The 24,269-nt window shown below is 42.4% G+C and overlaps 2 protein-coding genes across 4 annotated transcripts; one reads left to right on the top strand and one right to left on the bottom strand.

Moving 5' to 3' along the window:
* Positions 1-956: 956 nt before the first annotated feature.
* 42sp43 (P43 5S RNA-binding protein) lies at positions 957-3,723 on the bottom strand. The gene is made up of 9 exons (XM_068718717.1): positions 3,449-3,723; positions 3,239-3,339; positions 3,073-3,169; positions 2,836-2,924; positions 2,496-2,569; positions 2,205-2,285; positions 1,893-2,122; positions 1,537-1,590; positions 957-1,243 (listed from the first exon to the last, which is right to left on the bottom strand). Exons 1-9 carry the CDS (start codon positions 3,587-3,589, stop codon positions 977-979), a joined length of 1,134 nt encoding a protein of 377 aa, XP_068574818.1. The 5' UTR covers positions 3,590-3,723; the 3' UTR covers positions 957-976.
* A 2,435-nt stretch (positions 3,724-6,158) lies between these two features.
* Positions 6,159-24,010, top strand: LOC137878655 (disintegrin and metalloproteinase domain-containing protein 11-like). Of its 3 annotated transcripts, XM_068719034.1 has the most exons (26): positions 6,159-6,715; positions 7,464-7,654; positions 10,620-10,696; positions 11,048-11,114; positions 12,889-12,971; positions 13,126-13,189; positions 13,298-13,358; positions 13,782-13,963; positions 14,484-14,555; positions 14,742-14,908; positions 15,014-15,098; positions 15,643-15,733; positions 16,306-16,357; positions 16,807-16,906; positions 16,995-17,066; positions 17,167-17,259; positions 17,574-17,654; positions 17,738-17,788; positions 17,870-17,933; positions 18,046-18,151; positions 18,588-18,707; positions 18,835-19,003; positions 19,747-19,858; positions 20,648-20,738; positions 21,911-21,928; positions 22,310-22,412. In XM_068719034.1, the coding sequence occupies exons 1-26, from the start codon at positions 6,517-6,519 to the stop codon at positions 22,323-22,325; spliced, it is 2,484 nt and encodes an 827-aa protein (XP_068575135.1). In that variant the 5' UTR covers positions 6,159-6,516; the 3' UTR covers positions 22,326-22,412. The 3 variants fall into 3 exon arrangements, 2 of the variants coding, with proteins under 2 accessions (XP_068575135.1, XP_068575134.1); XR_011103631.1 differs by lacking the exons at positions 21,911-21,928; positions 22,310-22,412 and adding an exon at positions 20,239-20,487 and having other exon boundaries at positions 20,648-20,733; XM_068719033.1 differs by lacking the exon at positions 20,648-20,738 and having other exon boundaries at positions 6,160-6,715; positions 22,310-24,010.
* Positions 24,011-24,269: the final 259 nt, after the last annotated feature.

Genomic DNA, 24,269 nt, shown 5'->3' with positions numbered 1-24,269 from the left:
CACTTGTTGGGGAGTAATTTTATAGAGTGGTATTGCCAATTTAACATCGGCAAAGTGTGTACACCTGAGAATGAATAATTTTCTCCACTGCCAACCAACAAAACAGAAATTCAACTATAGATCAAACAATTGAGGAAATGGATAACTAAGGAGATTGGCACAGCTCTGCTGCAAGTCTAATTGGTTTTGTAAGTGGTTACATTTACTCAATTACACACGCACCACCATTCCCTTTACTTTGAATGTTCATGAGGCAAGAATCTCAACTGCTTCACCTCACATTTGAATGAGTCGACAGCTGATAGTCTATTTCGTGTTCAAAAGTCTCATCCACCCCCAAAAGTGACATGCTTTCTGTGACTCAGCTCTTACTCATGTGAAAGTCCTTTTGTCCATACTTAATGAGCTCCAACATGTTCTGCAAATGTCAACCAAGATGTGAAGCCAAAGCTAGCTCAAAAGATAGACGCTGGAGGAGAACAGCTGTTTGAGTGTACCAACAATTACATCTTTGCAATTGCAATGACACAAGACTGAGCAAACAAATGTTTAGGCCTTGAGATGTGCCCTCCAGCAGCTGCTACTGATGGGCAGACATCCAGTCCTGTTTATCTCAACACAAGGTGAAAAAGATTTAAATGCCACTTTGATCAAAATGTAACTCATTTTATTGGGTCAACAAAATTCATGTTACAAAATAAGCATTTCAATTCAGACCCGATTTCTTCAAAAACTACAATTTAATCTTTGAAATTCTCAAAAGCTTGACATCCTAATCAATGTGTCAAGTGACATTCCAATAATTACTTTGAAATTCAAATAGTTTAATGTATATGAGCTACATTAGAAAAACTCAACCAAAGAGACCCAATTCTCAAAAATTAAAGAAAGATTAGCCCAAATGAAAGCCTTCACCAATTTCAGGAAGTTCAAACTTAACAGTGAAGAAGCGTTGCTAATGTGGATAGATTTTTATTCAACCTTTTAGTGGTGGGACCTCAGGCTTCTCCTCCACCAAAGGGCGGGGCTGTTTGATACCAAATAGATTGCGCAGGTTAACTTCTGGGTCAACATAGTGAGGGATCTTGCGTTCATTGAAGAGGCCTGCGAGGTTGGTTTCCACCTTGGCACGTCGGGAGATCCGCATGCGCAGGGCGAAGAGGTTACGCAAGTTTTCCTCCACAAGGGGCAGATGGTGTCCATCCAAACGCTTCTGCCAGGACTTCTTTGGCCGCTGACGTTTCTGTTGGGATAAGTATTTAGGAGAGACGTTTTGGAACAACATCTGTTTTTGCAGTTGGATACAACGTATCAATTGAAAACCTAAATAGTAGAAATCGTTTTTACTTTGACAGAAACACCACATAAACCAACTCTCTCAAGCTTCAGTTGGCCAGAAGCACAGGAGAGTTCGATTTCAACAGGTTTAGAGAAAAATCCAAAATCAATAGTCCCCTGGCCAGATAGCTTAAGCGCTCACTGGTGTGTGGTGCTTTTGTCCACATCTGTACTGTTGGATAACGGCATCAGTCTTACCTTCAGGGTGGCGGCGCTTGGGTCATGGCGGAGCAGGTGTCTGGTCAAACTCTCCTGTGTAATAGAACAAAGCCATAATGCAATACACATATTGAAACTACATTCAACACAAAATGAAAACAACACTCAATTACAATTAAGATTGAATTGGCATGTTCTTTACAACCATTGTCAGAAGTTATACATGCCCTTTACTCAGCTGTGTCAAAATTGGAATATTAATTTTGTTCATTAAAATGGCAGTTCTGCATGATGCAAATTACTCAAGGAAGTTTAAGATCCAAGTCTTTGAATGCAAAGAAGAAACAATTCTGATACATCTATCACGGACCAGTAATAGAAGACGTGTTACTTACCCGCATAGCAAACTTGCGTGGGCAGTCGGGGAAGGAGCATCTGTATTTGAGGAGCTCAAGGTGCACCTTGCGGATGTGGTGCTGCAGGTTAAAGGTTGTGGAGAAGTAGGCCTGGCAGTCGTCCCTGGGACAAACCAGCACGGGCTTATGGGAAGCGTGGCTCCGTTTGTGCTTCCGCAGAGCATCCGCTTTCTTACACACCTTCTTACACGTTTGGCATGTGAACGTTGCTACAACACATTTTTAAAAATGTAAAAAACAAAAAGCAAAACAACACTCAGGACTTCTGTACTATGACCACAACATATTTACCTGGATGTTTGGCCATGTGCTTCTTAAGTTTACCCCAGGTGTGTTCAAACACCTGGCAGTCAACATGAGGGCAGCGGTAACCTGCAGGGAAACAAACAAGGCCAGTGAGTATCAAGAAATCAAAGGCTCGTCACCAGTTGGCTCCCTTCTGGGGCCCTTGGAGGAACCATATATATATACATATAATTTGTCCTTAAAGATGCACAAAAAGGTTATGCGCAAATGCAACCACGACCCCCTTATAATTAAAGAATTTTAGTAGGACCCCTACTAAGATTGAAGTAGACCAACCTGCATGTTTCTTCTCGTGGGCTTTGCGGGCAATATGAGAGTCGAACATGGCAGCGCATCCGTCCTTCGAACACCTGAGTACCCCGCCAGGGACAGGCAAGAGGTAAAAATACATTTAACTAAGCCAACTGGGACCACACCCACTCAGCCCATAACCACTCATTTATCTCTGCTAGAGCCTGCACTCCAGGCATCAAAGATCTGATTAATTAAAATGGCAAGTGCATAATCTTTAACAGCTCATGGTCTCAGGCATTACCCCATATAGTCGGGTTTTACACTACAGCTAAATCTACACCCTTATTTCTGAGATGTAGCGGTGTACTACATACATACATACTTTGACTTAACAAGCACGTTATGCTCCTGTAAGTGCAGTTTAAACGCTCTGCGTTTTTTGAAGGTCAATGAGCAGTTGGACTGGTTACACTGTGGAGGGGGGGGAAAAATCAAGTGGTTAAAATTACACAAGACTTGAAAACTGGCTATTTACATCTAGAGCAGTGACTTTCAGCGGATGTGGTTATATGTTGGCCTTTTGGCGCCATCTCGTGGAAACATGTGTATTTAGACAAACCTTGAAATATTTATTTTTGTCTCCGTGGGCGTAGCGCACGTGTCTTTTCAGATTGCCAGCGTGGAAAAAAATCTCCGTGCAGCTCTGAAATTTGCATCTGCAGAAAGCAAAGTTTAAAATTTAGTCGACGGTTTTAGTTAGGCGCAACAGCACGAATTTGACTTACTGGAATTGTTTCACCCCTCTGTGCTGAAGCATGTGGCGCCTCAGGTGAGATTTTCGCGTGAAACGACGATCGCAGCCAGCAATTGTACAGAGACACGGGCGCTGTGGACATTTGACAACGGTTAGCCTACAACTTCAAGAAGGCCAAGTATATGCACGTATATTATAGTTAATATAATGGTTTATGCTGCAGCCTAGGTATTTCCCTCACCGCTCCGGTGTGCACCGTCTCGTGCTCTTTCAGTCTCCACTGTCTGGTGAAAGTCGCTCCACAGTCCGCGTGGGCGCAGTTGAATAGCTGCAGAGGCGGGCCGCCGTCAGGTTTCCCGTTGGGTACACCGTTCATTTTCATCGATATCGGAACACGTCTCCAAAGAAAATATGTCAGCCTCTTGTCAGCCGCCGCTTTTGTCAGCCTGTCTTATAGCCTCGTGAAATAACTTAATTGCTTCATTGGCAACGTCAGGTCACAAGCAGCGTTCACTGATTAAACACTAGTGCAACCCCCAAGAAGTTGCCCACAGCTGAAACAAATTAACCTAATTGCTCCGAACTCGTTAGTGTAAAACACGGCTAAGTGAACAAATGTGCCAACTACTCAAAGCCAGACAATTGTTGCCTATCAGTTATAAATCGTAGCACTTTTTAGTGCGAGGTACACTGTAAAGTAGTTACCAGGAGAGAAAAAAACAGCACTTTATGCATTAAAATACAGATTGATAATAGCAATACATGTGATAAGTTGACATTTACAGGACTTCCAGCTCAAATGTAATAGTCTTTTAAAAAAGGACTATTCACCCATGGTCCTTTCTAATACATCACACTGGAAAAAACATTAAATAACTTCATGGAAGCCGGAGTCTTTTATAAAATTATACCCGACCTGAAGAATATACAATCTATTTCCAAAAGTGATCAGACTTCAGATTAGTCTGGCTGACTTAATGCAGTTGCAAATTACAAATCTTCCTGGTGTGTTTTATGATGCAGCTATTCATGCAGTAGAGGGCAGTGCGTCTTTATCTCACAAAGCTCTGGCATTTAGGTTGACTGTACACTCACAATTGTTTCAGAACTCTGCAGCAAATATAGCCTGTAAAATAGTGGCTCCGCTTAACTTTACATTTAGAATTTAGTAGAGAAATAGTTGAAGCTTCCCTCATGACGTGAAGTAAGACTGATGTCAAATATCTGTTATCAAAGGTTTTGTCCGAGGAACAGACATCTGAGAAGACTGTGTGGCAGTAGCTGTTGATTAAAGTAGACATTGACATTGACCCTATGAGGAACCATTCACACTAATAAATGTGATCTACAGGTGAAGCACAGTCAGCATATTCTGAGTCCTCGCAGTTCTCTTTGCAGTTTTTCCTATTCAGTTGTATGATTGCTGAATACGTAATCTCAGCAGAGAAGGGACAGGACAGCAACTATTTGGCCCTTGATGCTGCACTCCTCCTGCTGCTCTCTCCTCCATCTTTTCCCTACTATCTCTTGATCCCTGTTACTCTCAAAGGGGGGTATGATGAAATATTCAGAGGGGGCTGTCAGTGCACAATATGCCTCCATTAGTGTTGCAGGATGGCTGCTGGAAGACTTGAACTGCATCAGGAAACAAACCCTGCAGGTCACATGACTGAGACAGCAACACATATTGATACATAGACGGCAGGTCTCCAGTTCTAATGTTTGATTGTTCTGTGTGTATTGTTCCTAATAAGAAGCCAATTGATTGTATGTTAAATTCATACATCAGACATTACCTGTCATGTTTACTATCACTATTGTATTACTAAATGTGTTGCCAGCACAGTAATATGTTTATATTGATGCATGTTTTTGAGTATTTATTGAGTATTTACCATTTTTAAAACATTTTATAGCTTATTTACAGAATCTTTATGTGAATGGCTTATTTTGTACAATATTATACTAATGTTTTTCATTTTAGTATAGTGACATGTCAGGTTTTCTGCATCTAGATCTTTAAAGGTTCCAGATAATCTCAAAGTCATTGTGTCACACCGTTGCCATAACTGAAAAACAGTAAATATCAAAATCTACTATTATTCAATCATTGCATTTTTTTAGAAATGCAAATATGATTTAATATTAATGTATTTCTGAATCAAAGGGCAAATTCAGAGGCTGTAATTGTGTGTCCAAAATCCTTTAATCAACTCAGGAAAAATAACCAAACAGGGGTCACAAAACGAGATCCTTCAAACCATGTAACCAGGCAAGGCAGGCAAAATTAAAAAGGCAGAAAACTGCAGGATAGCTAACTCTTATCTGACACAGGGGGAATCTGAGCTGATAAGAATAAGTGGCTGATGAGGATAATGAGATCCAGGTGTGGACATGGGCGGGGAAGCTCAGCTAAGGGAATTGAGGGGATTGCAGGAGCAGCTGGAGGTGGCAGGATCTGTTTGTGAACAAACTATCATACCAAGGTGAACTTGTGACATCTAGTCCTACTACAGCATCCCCCGCATCCCAGTAAATGTAGTTATATAAGTTATTTCACAGCAGAGAATGGCAAGGACTTGTCTACAAGTGTAACGGCACAATAACAGTCAACATGGAACATGAGACTATGCCGTTATAGGGCCTCTGATGTAAAGTAAGTTTTTACGTGATGTCTCTCCTCGTTCGGGACACACATTTATCCTGCATATCTTCTTCATGTATTCCGAAATATTGTGCCATTAATACCCGTCGGCTACATTTAGAAAATGAATGAATTGTCCTTCCCTCCCTTATGGCTTCTGTTCGGCCGCGCGCTTCGGCATGAGCCGGGCTGTCGCATCCTCTCCCTGGCAACGAGAGGAGGAGGCTGCTCGGGATGAGGGAGGGTACCACGGTCCCACGTGTCCTCTCCGCAGACCCAATGCATTTCTCTTCGCTTTCCCATCCCTTCGTTTCCGCATACCGCAGATTCACATATAGGCTATAGCCTACACGTATAACCTCAACCATTCACACAAACGCACCCGCGCAGCCTTGCATCTGAGATGCGCACCCTCCTCACTATCCCCTCACTGATCGATCTATTGGCCTGCATTGATCATCTCCTCCGTAGGCCTGGGTGGTGATTCATTTTTTATAATTTTGATATGCTAATCCATATTTTCAACAGCGGCGTTTACCGGAGCTGAGAGAGAGAGTGAGAGCGAGAAGGGAGAGAGAGGAGGGGTAGAGAGAGAGAGAGAGAGAGAGAGAGAGAGAGAGAGAGAGAGAGAGAGAGAGAGAGAGAGAGAGAACGCGCATCATCAGATGTTTAGCAGATCCACTTTCGCTCCTCGCCATCGTCTCTGCTGTGCGTTTTTTTGGTCTTTTTCTTTCCCTCGGTCGGCCGGGTTTGTGACATTTTGCGGCTCTCGATGTTGTAATCCGGGAGAATATGTGAAGATCATGCTGGCGGTGTGGTGCTTCATGGTCTTTGCTGCAGTGGGGGAGAGGTTTGCGGTCTCAGGTAAGAGAGAGAGAGAGAGAGAGAGAGGGGGTTTGGATAAAGAGCGGGAGCACCCTTTTCGTTTCCTTTGCATCCACATTTTTTCCCCTTGCACCAGCACTTTTCTGTCCCCGGTGTAGGCTGTGATTTTAGTGTAGCGGGAGCTCGGTGCCAACCAGTCCGCTGGCCTGAAAGCACTCTCCGATGCGGTAGATTTGCTGCATCAACACATTTGCATCGCGGCCCCATCGCCTATGAAACGTGCCTATAACTATTTCCAGCGGTGTTTAATCCAATACACATCAAAAAGCACAATAATATGACTCGTCAATCACAAAGGAAACGCGCTTCACATGAAGATTGCTGAGATTTGAAGCTGGCCTTAGCTGCCTGTATATAAATATGGGCGTCAGGCTACTATAGAGCTTATAAACTGTGACAAATTGTTCATCAATTAATTTTCATTAAAACCTTATGTCCACCAAATTTCTTCTAATAGAGCAGGGACTGATAAAACGTTATTAACTGCTCAGTGTGATAAATTAGGTCAACAAACTATTTGGCGTACAGGAAAAAAAACACTGATCTGAATGGTTTCACATTGTGACTTATTAAAAATATAACACTTTTAAATCAACTCCTGCTATTTGCTTTGTTCACTACACCACTACCAAGTCCAATTTGGACAGGCTCAGGTGTGTCCTATACCTTTCCAAGCCCTCTGCACACTCACGAGCCTGTAGTGAGAGTGTCTCTGTTGTACCTGCAGGTGTGGACAGTAGCCCGGCATCGGATGGAGGCATCTGGGACTCGTTTACCCCGACAGGGCAGCCAGACAGCGGGGACACTGCCACCAAGGTCACCTATCCGAAGCGGCTGGTGCAGCAGATTGAGTCGGAGGAAAAAATGGCTCATGACCACTTGGATACCAGGGTGAAGAACAGCACCAGGAACACCTTGGTAAGTTGTAACTAATGGTAACCCCCCCCCCCCCCCCCCCCCCCATTGCCAATTCCTCTCTCATATTCCCAATGCTGTTTATTTCACAATGAATCACTCGATTCTCTGTGATTCTCAGCCCGGTGGTCTTAATTTGATCCCAAAGTACACCCAGGAGTCCTTAAATAGCTTTCAGGCATCTCCCGGCAAAATGAGGAATAGATCAATTTCAATGTAATTTAATTCAAATGAAAGTATCCCAGTTGGGCAATGTATGAGAATATGTATTCATTGTTACTTCACATACACAGGTAGAAACATTTTTTCTGGAGTAAAATCATACGAAAAGGGTGCTTACAGCTTAGTGTGCAGATCAGTGTGTAGAAATCTAGTGCCCAGCATGCATCCTAACTAAAGAGATTCTCTATTGGTGGCATTGTAGCAAGTCTGTGTGGACATATATGGGTGTGACAGTGCCAACACAGGCTGTTGTGCTGCTGATGGAAACCTAATTTCTTCCAGTGTCTGTAACAGTGCAGCATTCATGTCTCTATTGCTCAGGCAGCCTGTGCTACACAGGGTATAGAGTAAAGAGTGGTGTCTTGCAGCAGTCTCCGCTCCTCGTTATTTTGACCCAGTTAGTTACTGAAAAAATCATTTCCAATGTCCACTGAGAATTAATGTCCAAGACAGACAAGTTGTTGTTTTGCAGCCATTGGTCCTGCCTAAAATCAGGCCGTATAGAATGTGGGGCAAGTTCTGAAACTAAAACCTTCTGACCTGCTCTGTGTACTGTGCAAGCATTGTAGTGAATGCATAGTTTATCAAAGAGCTGTTTAAATGTTTGTGTGCATGTTTGTTTTGTAATGGCCCTCATCTCCACATGACAAAGCTTAGTCGGTCCTGAAATATGCAGTCATAATGTCCGACCATCCTGCTGCTGTGCTGAGCCCCCCCGACCTCTTCATTATTCAGCGATGTGTTGAAGTATGTCCCCATTAATTATGAAGCAGGCCTGTGTGAGAAGTGCTGCATGGTCCAAGTGGCTTGAGCACTTCCCATCCCTGCCCCCCCTGTATCTCTCTCTCTGTCATGCTGATATGATGTAGTTCATATAACTGTTATGAGAGAGTACATTAGGCTCCTTACACACACACACACACACACACACACACACACACACACACACACACACACACACACACACACACACACACAAAGTCAAATGTTTGAAGATAGTTAAGATGAATGGTGTTGCCCCTTGAGGAGAAGCTGTCTTATCCAAGACAGATACATGAATTAAAAAGCAACAACAGCTACCATAATATACATTCAGAAGATATAAATGATGGCACTGTTCAAGCAGACAATGTTTCAGACGTTCCTGTTTCAGCTGCTGTACTATATCTGCTGTTGTTGTTTTTGAAGTATTTAAGATACTTAGAATGAGGGACATGATACATTTAGAAGCAGCAGGGGATGAGCTTAACTTTTTCTTTCTGTTCTGTCACATCATAATGCGTTGAAAAGAGATGAGACAGCATTCTTGCCGCACTAGTTCATTTTTATCTGTGATTTATTTGTGTTCAGTTGACACTGAAAGACAAATTAGTGTTCATGTTTTTCAGTGTTTTTGCATCAAGACTACATTTTCTGTTAGCGCAGATTGGATTACGATTAAGATTTCAGGCTGAGGTTCATATCCTGTACCAGGCCATTTACATTATTGTGTGGCAGGTGGTTCTGAAATAGATTTTTACTGGTTAATTGCCTCTATTGTTCATGGAATGAAATGCAATGTAGTGATTTTAAGGTTAATTTCCTGAAGAAAAGCACTTTCTGTGAGACCAACTCCCACGTAAATATAGCAGTTTGTTGTTAAACACAAAAAAGTCAGCCACATCCTTTGGCATTACTATGACTATGTTAAAGTGAATATTGATTTTATATACAATAATGAGTCCTCTGCATTTTAATATCCATCATGGCTCAAAAAGGCCTGTTGGAAGATGGATGGATGATGTGGTATGATCAAAAGCTCCAGAGCAACTGCTAATAGAACCTGGTCGTGAGATTGTTTTGTCAAGAATGCAATTTCAATCTCCCTTTTTGAACCAATGAGGACAAAAATGTAACTTTGAACAATTTCATTGCAACTGTGCAAACTCCTTCCACTGAGGAAGATATTGCGATACAATCGAAAGCTCCAGAGCGGCTACTAAGTGGACCTTCTGGTGAAAACAGTTTGTCAACCACCAAGATTAGTATCACACAATGATCAAAACACAAATGCGACCAAAAACTGTAAACTGGAACGGCATTACTGCACAGAGACCGAAGCCCTGATGACACCATGCTTCAGCCTCTCCAAGACAGTAGTGAGAAATCTGTTGTCCATCCTTACTGGAGAGAATAATTCCCGGATAGTGATGCATTTTTATTGTAAAAGCCCTGTGATTCACTGTGACCTGGTTCCTCCAGACTGAGCTCAAAGCCATGCTGGCACAGTCATGGCTGCTGAAGAGACACACTGTTTAGACTGCAATAAATCTCTCTCTCACTCATGGCCCTGCTGTCTCCTCACCTCCTCATCATTGGCAGCTGTCCATTAGGGCCATTGGCACAGCGTGGCTGAATATAGACCATACCAGCAAAGTTTTCTCTTCCTCCTCTTCTGCCTCCTCCCTCTCCATCCATCTCTATCACGAAATTCCAGCTTAGCTCGTAAACAGCCATAGCTCTCTGCAGTCATGCCTGCCTGAATGCTGGCATTCACTGTCGATCAATGGAGACTTTATCAATCATAATATTTCAGCTGCCGAGTTTCTTTTAGAGCGTACACACTATTGATTTTGTTGAATTATTCATAGAACCTTTTCACAATCACTCTTTGGCTTTTACAGAGTGACGCTCTTAACCACAAATGTTTTGTTACAGTTTGATTTATCAACAATGAAATCTGTCTCTGTGGGTTGTTTTTTTTCAGCCCGTCCACTTGGCCCAGAGCTGTTTCCAAGTGGAAGCCTTTGGACACACCTTCACTCTGGACCTGGAGCTAAACCAGTTAGTATTACTGTCCAAAAATCATCAGATCTGCCTTTTTGTACACACTTCAATACAGTATCAGTAGGTGCTCTTAATTCACTGCAGCTGTTCTCATTAGCATTTTCCAGCACTTAAGCAAATGCACTTAGCGCCTCTATTATGTTACATGACAAGATGGGGAATACCAATGTGGAAAACCCACAGACACACACCGCTGTATGATTGTGAGGTTCCGCTGATTTTACCACATGTTAATATGTTGAGTTTAGGTGAGAACAACAGGTGGAAAATAACCCTGATGACACCAATTTTGAATACATGGAGATAATGCTGTTAGAGATGTTCATGGCATCTCTCTTCTCTTTGCAGTCACCTCCTGTCTTCAGAATATGTGGAACGGCACTTTAACCAGAATGACAGACCCTCACAGTCTGTGGTAAGACAGTTTGCGTGGGGTGTGGATGCGAAGGGACAGGATTTTAGTGAGTGAACTTGTCTTTTGGCACAGAGAAGGCAGCATAATAATGAGATGACCAGAGCGGCAGTGCAGCATTCAGTTCTTTGGCTGCGGAAACTGAGATTTTTACACTGGTGCTGTTGCCAGTAAATCTTAGAATATATTTCAAGTTTTGTTTGTCAGATGCAATGCCTCTCTAGAGCTCTTTATATAACAAAGTCGCTCTGTCTCATTTATATTTTAAGGTCATCTAACGCAGAGCCTTTTCATTTAATTCTCATTTTAGAAACAAAAGACATTGTTTTTGTTTGTTTTTATGTGATTGTGATGTTTTATGGATGTTTTTACAGTTTAATCTCATCCTCCCGTTTTTCTCTATTTATAGAAAGTGCATTGTGTGATCTCTGCTTCAAAAGTAGGCTGCCATTTAACTGTTTGTTACTGTGCTCTACATACTTGGGTTCTTCGTATCAGCGGTGTGCATGCATGCCTCTCAGCTGTGGCCTTTCTCAGACAGCCAAGAAGAAAGTCAGTGGATGCCTGTGATGTAAAGCCACAAGCTCAAAGAATAGAGATAGAGAACATGAAAATGGATGAAAGCCTTGACATCTAATGTGATGTGTTCTTGTCAGGACAGACCAGAGGAATGTCATTGCACTTTGCAAGCCAGGAGGGATGGCTAAGGCTTCTTTTTTTTCTGTCTAAATGTGCCACTCGCTGCTTATCCCCCCCAGCAGTCACCCACCCACCAAACCAAGCACTCCATGTCCCCACCCACAATCATTCCAAACTCTCCCTCAGTCCTCCTGACCAATCACAAGCCTGTTTCTATAGCAACCGGTTTGCTCAGCAGTGTCATTAACTTCTTGGCAGCGCAGAGAATGAAAGAAGAGCGAGAGGGAGGAAAGAGCGAGCAAAAGAGGAGGAGGAGGAGGGAAAATGAGGAGCAAAATGTCAGATGATACAAAGGCAAGATGAGCTTTGGAATAGGGAGGAGTTATTTTGGGCGTGTATGTGTGATTATCGACAATCTGGGTTTGTTCCCAGAGCGGCGGGAGGGAGAGGTGGCTTGCAGGGTCGGGGATGGAGACCTGTAGTCAGACCAGATTGTCACTCAGCTGGACGGAGACCTCACGTAATGCCTCTGATGCTGCTGCTGGACAAGGCAGGTGTGATACGTTCAGGGCAGCACGTCAACAGACTCATCTCTGTCGTCAGAATGTGTTTTTTTTGTGGCAAGGTTGAGACACCCTGCTGAACTCAATTTGATCCAGGTGAGACAGTGTCTCTCACTTTTCTCACCTTTCCTGGTGGTTCATCTCCGTCACTGTGACCTTCTCGTGAAGCAGAGTGCCCTCTTTTGAGGGAGTGTTAGCTGGAGACAAAAGCTAGGGCTCTATCGTGGTTGTTACGAGGACAGGAAAGAGCAGATGATGCAGATGCAGCCTTCCTACTGCACAGTCATTTCATGTTACATTCTCAGATCTGTGTGGGCAACATGAGTTTTAATTTATTGAAGAGATGCTTGTCATGGGTTTACCTTCACCTCCATTGTCAGTGAAGCAGAATAGAGTGGAGTAGAGCGCAGGACACAAGTAGGTCACAAACTATAAATGCTATAAATGCGATAATGTGGAAATAGGGAGAGAGGAGTTGCATATGCAGAGGTTGTGAAAGGTTTCCCCTGAGAGCGTACCTATTCTGATACCCAAATGAAGGATAAAAGACAGCATGTGGTGCATTGTGTCCACAGGGAGGGGAGCACTGCTACTACCAGGGACGGTTAAGAGGTTTACCAGAGTCCTGGGCAGCTCTCTCCACCTGCCACGGCCTGTGGTGAGCCTGACAGTAAACCTTTATTTATAAATGCACATTTGTTGTCCTGCTATATTTTTCCGCTCACATAATTGCTCTATTTTGCTTGATTTTTAAGTTTTCTGTCTCTTTCTGCTCTGCATCTCAGTGTCTTTCTTTTGTTGTTGGTCCTTAGCGGCATGTTCTCTGACGGCTTCTTCTCTTACGGGATTGAGCCTGTTCACAATGGGAGCAAACAGGTAAATAGTCAGAGGATAGTAGTTTTTGTGATATTTCCCAAATTGTTGTGAGTCTGAATGCTGATTTCCTTTTTTGTCTAATGTCATCTGGGTGTATTCTGTTTATAGGATGGTGGCGCTCACTTAATCCGCAGAATGCCTGATATCAGACTTTCCCCCCACTGCCCAGGTACACGATTGCACTCATATCACATCAGAATAGTACAACCTTTTAGTAATTTCTTATCTTTATGATATTTCAATATATTCATATAATTGCCTTTCCTTCAATTAGATAAATTAGATACAACCCACTGTCCACTGTTGCAATGTCAAAATAGATTTTACTATAAACTCTATATTTACTGCTTATGTTACTGTCCAATAAACCTACAACACAATTATTGTAGTATGTTCAAAAAACGTTTTTTTTTGTCGTCACATTTTTAATTAATTCAGACGGGGTGATGATGACAGTTACAGCTTTTTGTAATGGGAACTTTAACGTTTTCACTGAAATTGAGATAGGAATGTTTGCACTGCACCTTTTATAGCACAAGAAAATGGTAATACTGCTCTAAGTGCATGCAGCTCTGCTTCTCTGTGTGTCCAGACTGTACAGAGGACGATGAGTGGGATAGCAGAGGAGGTGATGGTGATGACGACAGACCGGACCAAATGAGGGAGCAGCAGGGGTCTGGGGGGCTGAGGCGATCCAAGAGATATGTTCGCAAACCCTCTGTCCAGACTGAGACCAAATATATTGAGTTGATGGTGGTCAACGACAATGAAATGGTAAGTTAAAAGTACTTTTCACTGCTGATTATGTGGACGCCCGATCTTTGCTAGTGGTCTTTGTTGTACAGAGAAATTGTTTTTTTCGGGTCATAGAAGCTGTCCAACAGTGCCTTGATCTAACAGCCGGTTTTGGGATGTGTGTATTTAATCTGGTTGTTATCATTTTTGCTTGTCTAACAAATGTCAACACAAGAAAAAAAGGATACATTTGGGCTGCTGGTAATTTTTCTGTGGCATCCGCTAATATCAGAGCACGTCTTGGTGAAAGTAAACTATGCTGTTACAACTGTCCTCAGAGGTATAAATGTACAGATGTTGATGTGTCAGTGGAAACTATAATACTAAATAAAATATAGCTGAAGATAAATAAATACAAAATAAAATCAGTGACACATTCCTTTAAATGTATGCCGTATGTGATGATCCTTATAGGTATCTAAATACAAACGTGTGTGTATTTGTGTGTGGGAGAGTGAATGTGATCCATCTCCATCTGTGTATCTCTGTGTCTCCACAGTTTGTACAGCTGCGTCGCTCCAACAGCCAAACCAAGAACTTTGCCAAAGCAGTGGTCAACATGGCAGACGCGGTAAGAGCTTTGTTTGAAGGATTATAATCCTCCTACTCCTTAACTCTGCATACACACACTGCCACCTGTCAAGAAGTGTGTGCTTATTTCTACATTTGAAAATGATTTATCCCAGATTGCACACAGTGTTCACAGCACGTGTCATGCCAACGAAGTGGTCGACTGATGGTCGTTTTTGGTCCCCAGATCTACAAGGAACAGTTGAACACGAGGATCGTGCTAGTTACTATGGAGACCTGGACTTCTAAAAATATGATGCCAGTAGTAGAAGATCCATTGATAACGCTGCAGAACTTCATGAAGTACAGGAAGGACAACATCAAAGATCAGAGTGACGTTGTCCATCTTTTCTCGTAAGAGGAATCTAATATCTTGATAATTGAGGATAACATTTGATGTTTGGTTGCTTGTTGAGTTTTTTTTTTTTTTAATTATGGTATCTTTCCTTTGCACCTCAGAGGGCGTACATTTCACAGCAGTCGCAGTGGGACGGCCTACACAGGAGGAGTGTGCTCTCTAACGAGGGGAGGAGGCATCAACGAGGTGAGGAAAATCTAAAAAGGTTGCATTTCTTAGTTGCAACGTCAAAATAATGAAGCACCTCAATTTAAAACTTAAATTTCAGATCAGAAGTAAACTTGTTTAAAAATCTGGAGCAACATGGACAGTTCTAATTTAGGTTGTGAAAGGACTAAACCAAGATAAGAAAAAAGGTTTGCATATTAAACTTGTTCAATATTTAAATAATATTAAGGTTTCAAGTTTTGTTGCAACAGAATTATTAAATAAACGACTAGTTTGACATTTTGGGAAAAATGCTTATTCACTTTCTTTTTTTTTCATTTGTATCTCTCTTGATTGTATAATAAATAACTAGCTTGACCCAGCAGACACTTATTTCAGCATTAAGACTGGAAACACTAACAGCTAGCCTGGCTCTTTTCAAAGGTTAACAAAATCTGCCTACCAACACCTTACTGGTCCGAGCCTAGAAATAGTCCAGCACATATCTCCCCGGTAAAACATTGATTTGTCCCCATCTCACAATAAAGCTCTCTTCTGTCAATTCTATGTGGATTTGTTGCAGTATGGGAATGTAGGAGCAATGGCCATCACTTTGTGCCAGAGTCTGGGCCAGAATATCGGCATGAGGTGGAACAACGTCCGCAACTCTGCAGGTAAAAGATGACAGGAAAGCCAGATAATGCAGGAGGGAAGATAGGACCTGCAAACTCAGGGTTGAACTGAATAAATTATCAAAGCAAGAGAGCAAGATCAGTGTGGGAAGGATTGAGGCAGGGAGGGACGGTAGTGAGAGGGGGTGTTAGAGAGAGTTTTGGGTGTTGGTATCCCTGTCCAGTTCTCTTCTTTTAGACTTCCCCTCTAGGTGATTAGTCACCTGAGTCCAAGAAGGAGGGGTTGGTGGTTAGAGTATTGCTGCCACTGAACAATGGGCTCCGTGATTAATGTTGAAGAGCCATCAGGTCCATTATTCAATGCCAGGACAAGAGCTCAGTGCACACACTATAGGCTCTCCTTACCTCTGTCACTACGTATCAGTTCTAGGGGAAAAGATTTATGATCAACAAAGAAGAATAGTCTTCTTTGTTGATCATAAATCTTATGAGGTGTCAGAGTTTTGGTTGGTTGTAGGTTGTAAATGATGGTAATCACATTGTTTTCTTTCACGTTATTTATTTAAGTTCCCCCCTCTCATCTGTGCTCTTCTTCCTCCTGGTCTTCTTCACAGGAGACTGCAGGTGTCCTGATGCCTGGCTAGGCTGCATCATGGAAGACACGGGGTAAAGATCCACATGAGTGAATGATCACACGACAAAAATCATAACACCTGTAAAATACACATTTTGTTGCACTCCCTACCTGTAACAGAGGGATGCTTTGACTTTTACTCAGTCTTCAATTAGCCAATCTTGTGACAATCACAGCTTGTATCTGATGGGTTAAAAAGAAATGTTGAAACATCAGACATAAATGTGCCAATTACCTTGTAAGAATTACAAATTTAATTTAAACTATTTGCACACATACTATACAGTATGCACAATTTGGATTTGGCTCTCCTTACCAAATGGAACAATAACAATTCAATTTATTAATTTGATTAATATCCTACTGCAGATGGTAACATTTCTGTCTGATTGCAAAGTGATGGCACAGACACCCACAGTGGATCTGGCATTCTCTACTGGCAGAAAAGCATTGTGCTGTGTGTTTGTGTTTGTGAATACAGATACTATCTGCCCAGAAAGTTTTCTCGCTGCAGTGTTGATGAGTACATCCAGTTCTTGCTCCAAGGGGGCGGGAGCTGCCTCTTCAACAAGCCAAACAAGGTGAGGGCCATGTGGGGATGTAGGATGTGATTAACATATAGATGTATGTGTATATGTGCTCATATATGTCCATCTCTGTCTCCCTCAGCTGTTGGACCCTCCAGAGTGTGGGAATGGCTTTGTGGAGCCAGGGGAAGAGTGTGATTGTGGATCCCAAGTGGTGAGTACCCAGTTGGGACATCATGCATGGAAGCAGGTTCTGAAGCTGTTTTCTGGACCGGAGCTGAAGGTTATGTTTGTTTTTATGTCTATGGCTGCAGGAGTGCGCCCGTAGTGGAGGAGCCTGCTGTAAAAAGTGCACACTTACCCACGATGCCATGTGCAGTAACGGACTCTGCTGCAGTAGCTGCAAGGTGAGTCCACCTAAGAAATAACTTGTTATAGTAATAGCTTTTTCTGTATGTGTTTTGCTCATCAGGATAGCAGGAATAAGAAATTAGTTCTAGATGTAAGGCGTGGCTTAAGATTCAACCCCTTCAACCTTCATATTATTGTCTAGGGATTCCTGGTGTGTGCCCCATTATATAAGTATACAGTACTTTTCCCCAAAATGCTAAAAAAAGAAAAGCGTCTACTAAGTGTTACTTATCGCTACATCTTGTACGATAAATTACTGTATATGACTTATCCAGCATTTACCTGATGCCTTTTTTATGCTGTGACCTAGTATGAGCGGAGGGGCGTGGTATGTCGAGAGGCTGTGAACGACTGTGATATCCCAGAGAGCTGCACTGGAGACTCCAGCCAGGTAGAGTTGACTGTAATGTAACACTGGAAAAAAACAGATCAAGCAGGGTATCCAGAACATTAAGTGCTCTAATTCTTTTGCAGTGTCCTCATAACGTGCACAAGCTAGATGGCTACATGTGTGATACTAATCAGGTAAGGGCTCGTTTGTGGCATCTTTTCTGGTCTGCAGATCACGCTTACAGATACTTAATTAGTGTTGCCTCATTTCTTCAGGGTCGCTGTTACGGTGGACGATGCAGGACTCGTGATGGACAGTGTAGGGGACTCTGGGGTTATAGTAAGTATGGAACACATGCAGCTTGAACCTGGAAAGGGTGTGTTGTATATATTACTTTGTAGTCTCATTCTCCCTACAACATTCTGATTAGTATGTTTGTTTGCCCTCATAGATTCAGCAGACAGGTTTTGTTACGAGAAGCTGAACGCTGAGGGGACAGAGAAAGGGAACTGTGGTCCGGGTTCCGAAGGCCAAGGATGGCTGCAGTGCAACAAGCCGTGAGTCACACCATCCTAATACATCTTGCTGATGTATATAGAAGGATAACAGTGTCTTCACTACATTCTGCTTTTTTTGCAAAAAAGTGGTGCCTCAACTTACTTTTTTGCACTGCTCAAGTTTGAATCTTTACTTAATTTAAAATATAAGCCTGGCTTTATTTGATAATTTTAACAACTGTCATGTAAAGACAAAACATACTAATATTTTTTTCTATTATTGTGTGCTGTATGTCTTTTTAGCCAACGCATAGCTCATACCTCTGGGCCATAAAATTTCAGCTTTTGTTGCATAAAATCCTGAAATACTTTGTGATAACTACATCGCCAAAAAATGGTCCAAATGATATGTTCTTGACTTCTTTAACAAAAAGAAGTGGAATATTGTGAACACAGCCAGAGTTTGTTCTTTGCCATTCACTTTTTTTTCTGACAGGGATGTCTTATGTGGCTTCCTGTTCTGTGCTAATGTGACGATGAAACCAAAGTTTGGAGACCTGCAGGGTGAGGTGACCAGCTTCACCCTCTACCACCAGAACAAATACCTGGACTGCAGGTAAGTGGGTCATGTCTATCTGATCTGCCACAAATAACAGACTTTATAATTAGAATAACATGTCCTTAAATGTCCAATTGTACGCCTCCTCTCCCACCTGTGTGACATGTTTGGATGCTTCAATCAGAGGCGGCCATGCTCTGCTGGAGGACGGTTCAGACCTGGGCTATGTGGAGGAGGGCACTCCTTGTGGGCCCAACATGATGTGTTTGGAGCGACGCTGCCTCCCTGTGGCGGCGTTCAACCTCAGCACCTGTTCAGGATCTAACTATGGGCGCATTTGTTCTGACCACGGGGTAAAGGATTCCTGAGCTCACAACTTCACGTTTTACAGACATATAAGTCACATGCACTCAGTAGCCAAAAATCTAAACTAATGCAAACCTTGCTGTAATATCTCTCTTTATGAAGCTCGTAATGTTCTTGGTGACATTGTCAGAAAAAATAAATTATGCGTTTATTACTGAGGTCATAGTTAAAGGTGGTGTTTCTAATATTTTTTCTATAATGCAAATATTAACACGTTTATGACAGTGTCAACAAAAAGGGTATATTATGTGTATAATCCTCCATTCAATAGTAATTACTGTAACATGTATGTAGGTCCTATTTCACATTTAGATATAGATGATAAATGATTTCCTCTTCTTTTTTATCTATAAAATAAGCATATTCAGATCCAAAATCATCAAAGTTGCAAAAGTTGCTTCAGCAGCATCTAAATGACTATATGTTAAAATACTGTCCCTGAAAGGTTGTTGAAGCAATGGCTATATGTCACTAAAATTACAATTCAATGGAAATTCAGCCCAGCTTTAACAAGGATTAATTCATTGATGTCTTTTGACGTGTATAACACCAGCTCCATGCTTACTGGCTACATAGTGGTTTTAACATCTTGCTTGCTTATCTCTTTCTGTCAGCAGCTATTATACTTGATTTTCACCTCTCTCTCTCTCTCTCTCTCTCTCTCTCTCTCTCTCTCTCTCTCTCTCTCTCTCTCTCTCTCTCTCTCTCTCTCTCTCTCTCTCTCATGTAGACCTGCAGTAACGAGGTGAAGTGTATCTGTGACAGGGACTACACGGGGAAGGACTGCAGTGTCTTTGATCCCATCCCTGAGCCAACGGTCCCGACTGGCCCAGAGAAGAAAGGTCCACAGCGCCTTTCAACCTGCTCATGTCTCTCTTTCTGTCTGCCTCTCATATTCCCCTCATACTCTCTACTCATCATCACTGTCTCTATGTACTGACGTGGAGCACAGGATCTTGTCCTCAAACACAAAGAGTAGTTCACCTGCTTTTTGTGAGATATTAAGTACACACAGTGTTTAACTTCCCGCTGAGTCTTGGTTTCAAAATCGGAAGAGAGTGGGTGTGTGTTGAGACACGTTTACTCATTAGAGCATATGTGCACTGTGTGTGTGTGTGTGTGTGTGTGTGTGTGTGTGTGTGTGTGTGTGTGTGTGTGTAAGGTAGTACTGTATATATTGCAGTCACTGCCATCTTCAAGTGTCTTCCTTGCTTTCTTGCAGTCTGCCAATGACACAGAGCAATTGAGCTGCTGCTCTCATAGGGCCAAAAAAGCCACCCTAAGCAAGAGGGTGTCCAGCTGAAAGAGCAGGAGAGGGGGAATGAGAACAAAGTAATAAAACTCTCTCTCCTTTGTTTTTTTTGTTACTGTTGTCTCCCTGACCTCCCTCGCTGACCCGCCCGTTGTTCCACCTCCACCCCACGTGCTGGTATCGTCCTCCTTTGCTTCATCTCTATTTCTCTGTCTGCAGGTATCTTACCATCTGCCCTCTTCTCTCTCTAGTTGTTGTTGTTGTTGATGTACAGTGTCGATGCTGTCCTCTGATGTGTTTTTTAGTGGTGTTGTTTTGTTTCTGCCCCTCCTCCTCTTCCTCCTCCGCACCCTTCCTCCCTCCTCCTTCCTCTGCGCAGGTCCCAGTGGCACCAATATCATAATAGGGTCCATCGCAGGTGCTATTCTCCTGGCAGCTATAGTCCTAGGGGGAACAGGATGGGGATTTAAGTAAGAGTTCTGGCATGCCTTTGTGTACCTGTCTGCTTCTACCTAAAGGAACCCCCGCTCCTCCCACTCTCACCTCTCTGAAATACTAGTTTGCAACACGTCGTCCAACCGGGGGAAGGGGAAATGGAAAGTCAAGTCTGAGCTTAACCGCGCAAATGCTTGAACTACTTTTGGCGTCAAAATCTGTACGAAACATCACGCCGGTTGTTTTCTTTGATTGAATCATTAGTCAAACCTGAGCTCCATCCTGCACCTTTCCGTCCCTTTTTATTTTTTTTGTAATGACGGGACTGAGATGTTGATCTGCCAGCTGCAGCACTTTTCTCAAGTCCACTTGAGTTAGAAGCCATTTGTGGAAAAGTGTAATGCTCTTTAAAGTTTTACCTCTGGTGCTCTTCTAGCCTGCGTTATCGTGTTACAGACAGCGTCCTGACCCCAAATGCCCTCGCTGCTGTGCTTCTTCTGGACTGTTCCACCTGTGCATGCTGGCTATTGTTCACTCCTTATGCTCTGGCCTAAAAGGACTGCACCTACTTTACTCACAGTTGGATTCATAAGATTATTGTGGCGGATGAAAAGTTGTGAATTGAAAAGCAAAAATGTAGTGTGTAGCATATTAGCATGTAGTCAGTCCTTTTAGGGCCCGAGGTAAGTGTCTGTGCATGTGTGCATGAGCTGTAAGAAGTTTTCTCTCCCAGTCAGACCTCTGGCTTAGAGGGTGGGTGTAGACGTTTCCGGTGTAGAGCCTTGTCAGACTCTGTGGGGCTGAGAGGGTCAGTGCTACTACTGTAGACCTGCTGCATGTGGTTGAGAACAATTATGGAGAGAACTGATGGATGAATAATGGCTTAGATGACTGACTGAGTCATTAGGTGATTTTTTTTTTTGTCCTAAAATCTGATCTGTGGTTCAATTTTAACTGAGTAGAAACATAAGATCTTATGCCCACATTTCACATTAAAGCCTGTTTTTGCCACGTTTTAACGATTCTGTTAGTGAATGATCTTGTTCTTTATAATTTGTTATTGTGTATTTGTTCTTTAAATTGATGATGAGCTTCATAACATGCTTCTTAAAATAGTTTAGCTTGTCAGTCATAATTTGTCATATTTCCTAATGTCATTAATATTGTGTTATGGTCTTTTCTCTTCATGTGTGCTCATGGGATGCAGGAACATTCGGAGAGGAAGGTATAACTTTGCAGGACCGGGACCATGTGATATTCTGTCACTGGAGCAGCATCCAAAAACATCCCATCCCATTCCAAATTCCATCAGCATGGCTTCCTAATTCTTCATCCTCCATCTAAAGTTCATCCCTTGACTCATTCCCACAGAGCACCATGCTCAAAGTGCAACTCACTGTTCCCTTTGCTCGAATTCTTCATCTCATTTTAGTTTCTCCTTAGAAAAAAACATCAACTCTCCATCAATCTACTGTCCCCAGTTTTATAATATTCCCTTTAAGCAGAATAGCTTCTTCCATTTCTCAAGCATCTTTATATTCTGTTGCCTATCCAACAGTCAGCATTTTTTTTCTGTTAACTTTGCGCCTTTTCACTTCTCTTTCAGATCTGGTGGTGGATAAGATGTCTGTCTGTCTTTCTGTCTCTCTGTCCTGTCTACTCCTGTATTCCTCCACCGTTTACACATCAGAGAAGAGGAAAAAAAAAAAAGTCTTCCACTCCTGTCCCGAAATTTCTCCAAACCTCTTCTGATTATCGTTTCCTCCACGTCCCCGTCCTCTCCTATCGTCTGTCCTCCTGCCTGGCTCCATCCTCCTCTGGGCTCGTGGAGCTCCTCTCTCTATACCAGCCGTATCACACTTGTATGGCTGCTTTCGGCAGGTAGCTGAGGACTGTGTCCAGGACACGCCCATAGCGAGCATCTGGCTCAACCTGTGGGAGACACCAGGGTCTTCCTCCAGTCCGGTGGCTTTGAGAATGTGATTCGGTGTCTGTGTACCTCCTTTACTGTCATCTTGCACAGTCTGATGAAGAACATATCAACGGTGGACCAACTTAATACAAGACATGTCTTTCCAATGCCTGCCCGCCTGCATACAAACTAAGCCGGCCACTAATTTAGTCCACGGGTAAATGTTGGACTAGCACACAGACTGGCCATTTAACAGACTGAATAAAGTAACAGGAGTGGAATAGTTTCCTTTTTTCTTAAAGGAGAAGGACCTGAGGCTCCAAGGCCAGGCTTTGGAAAAGTGGACAATTATCTATTTTGATCTACAAAGTTTGGCAACATGGACAACTAAAAAGAAACCATACATTGGACTGTTGTTAGCATGTTTTCCAAAGAGAGACTGAGGAAGGACTATTGATCATATAAACGATGGCTCAAAAACCAGTCAGCCACAGCCAGAGCCCTGCCTGATAACTGAGTTTATGTTCAATGTTATTTGTCCTTTTAACATGAGGCATCCTACTTGCCCCCCTAAAGTTTCAGGTACTACAAGGGAAGCTAGGTGTTATGGTTTTGGGATCATTGTGAACCACTGAACTGTTAAAGCAGCAGAGACCGTAACTTAGTGTTTTCAACCACAGACTGACCAACATACATTCCACAATATCTGTCTGTGTGCGTGCTCACCACTTTTTGGCCAAATGTTTGTATGCCTGGGAGGTTTATTCTGTATGTCTGTTCACGGGTGAATGTAAGCGTGTAAGAGATTTTTAAAAAGAAGAAGAATGTATGCGTGTTAGGGGCAGTTGTGTCCATGTACATTAATAACACAACTCCTATCACAGGTAGAATGGCAGGTTTTTACCTCTAGAATATCATCTCTTTCTACAAACTGTTGTGCGCTGCAGCTGTGACACCAGTATAAGGCAGCACATTAATAAAGAATTAAACAGTTTTTATGTCATGTATCTACAAAAAACGAGCACTAGCCAACTGTATGCACACCTATTTGTAAATATGTGCAAGATATACTGAATGTTAAATGCACTGTATGGAGATTTATTTAAAAGCTATGTTAAAATAATGAGTTGTATCCGTTTCAAACATATAGCTGTCAGTCTCTCGACAGGACCGGCATCTGCAAATCTCCTGTCGTCAACGCTGTCCATGCGTCTTTACATGTGGAGTAACAGCTAAGATAGCTGTCTCACATCTCTCTTATCATTCCAGCTATCACTTCAATGTCATGAATCTTTTGTACATTTGTTGGTAGCTCTGAGCTCTGGGTGAACGCCTCAGCCCAGGGGCTTTTTATTGATCCCCACTGTAAATGAGATTAAAGAGATCTAGTCTGGGGTCCAGGAGGCAGCTTGTCTGAAACTGTATGTGTGTAAGAGGTCAGTTTGGTTCAGTTGAGCTTTGCACTATGGCAGATGCACTATTGTTATTATTACAATATGTACAGAGTTGGTAACAAATACAATCTGTTTAATGAAGTTTATGGGGAAAAAAGCGTAAAATAAGATGCATCGTATCCCATATTTTTAGACACTTTTTAAATTGAGACAAAGAGAGAAATTAACTAAGGCTTGTAGTTGATTGAAATGGAAAAAAA

Source organism: Cebidichthys violaceus, unplaced genomic scaffold (assembly GCF_023349555.1).
Source record: "Cebidichthys violaceus isolate CVI_PGR_0920_01 unplaced genomic scaffold, fCebVio1.0.p SCAF_23, whole genome shotgun sequence".
Lineage (NCBI taxonomy): Eukaryota > Metazoa > Chordata > Actinopteri > Perciformes > Stichaeidae > Cebidichthys > Cebidichthys violaceus.
Note: the sequence above shows the minus strand (reverse complement) of the source record. Positions and strands in the feature narration are given on the sequence as shown.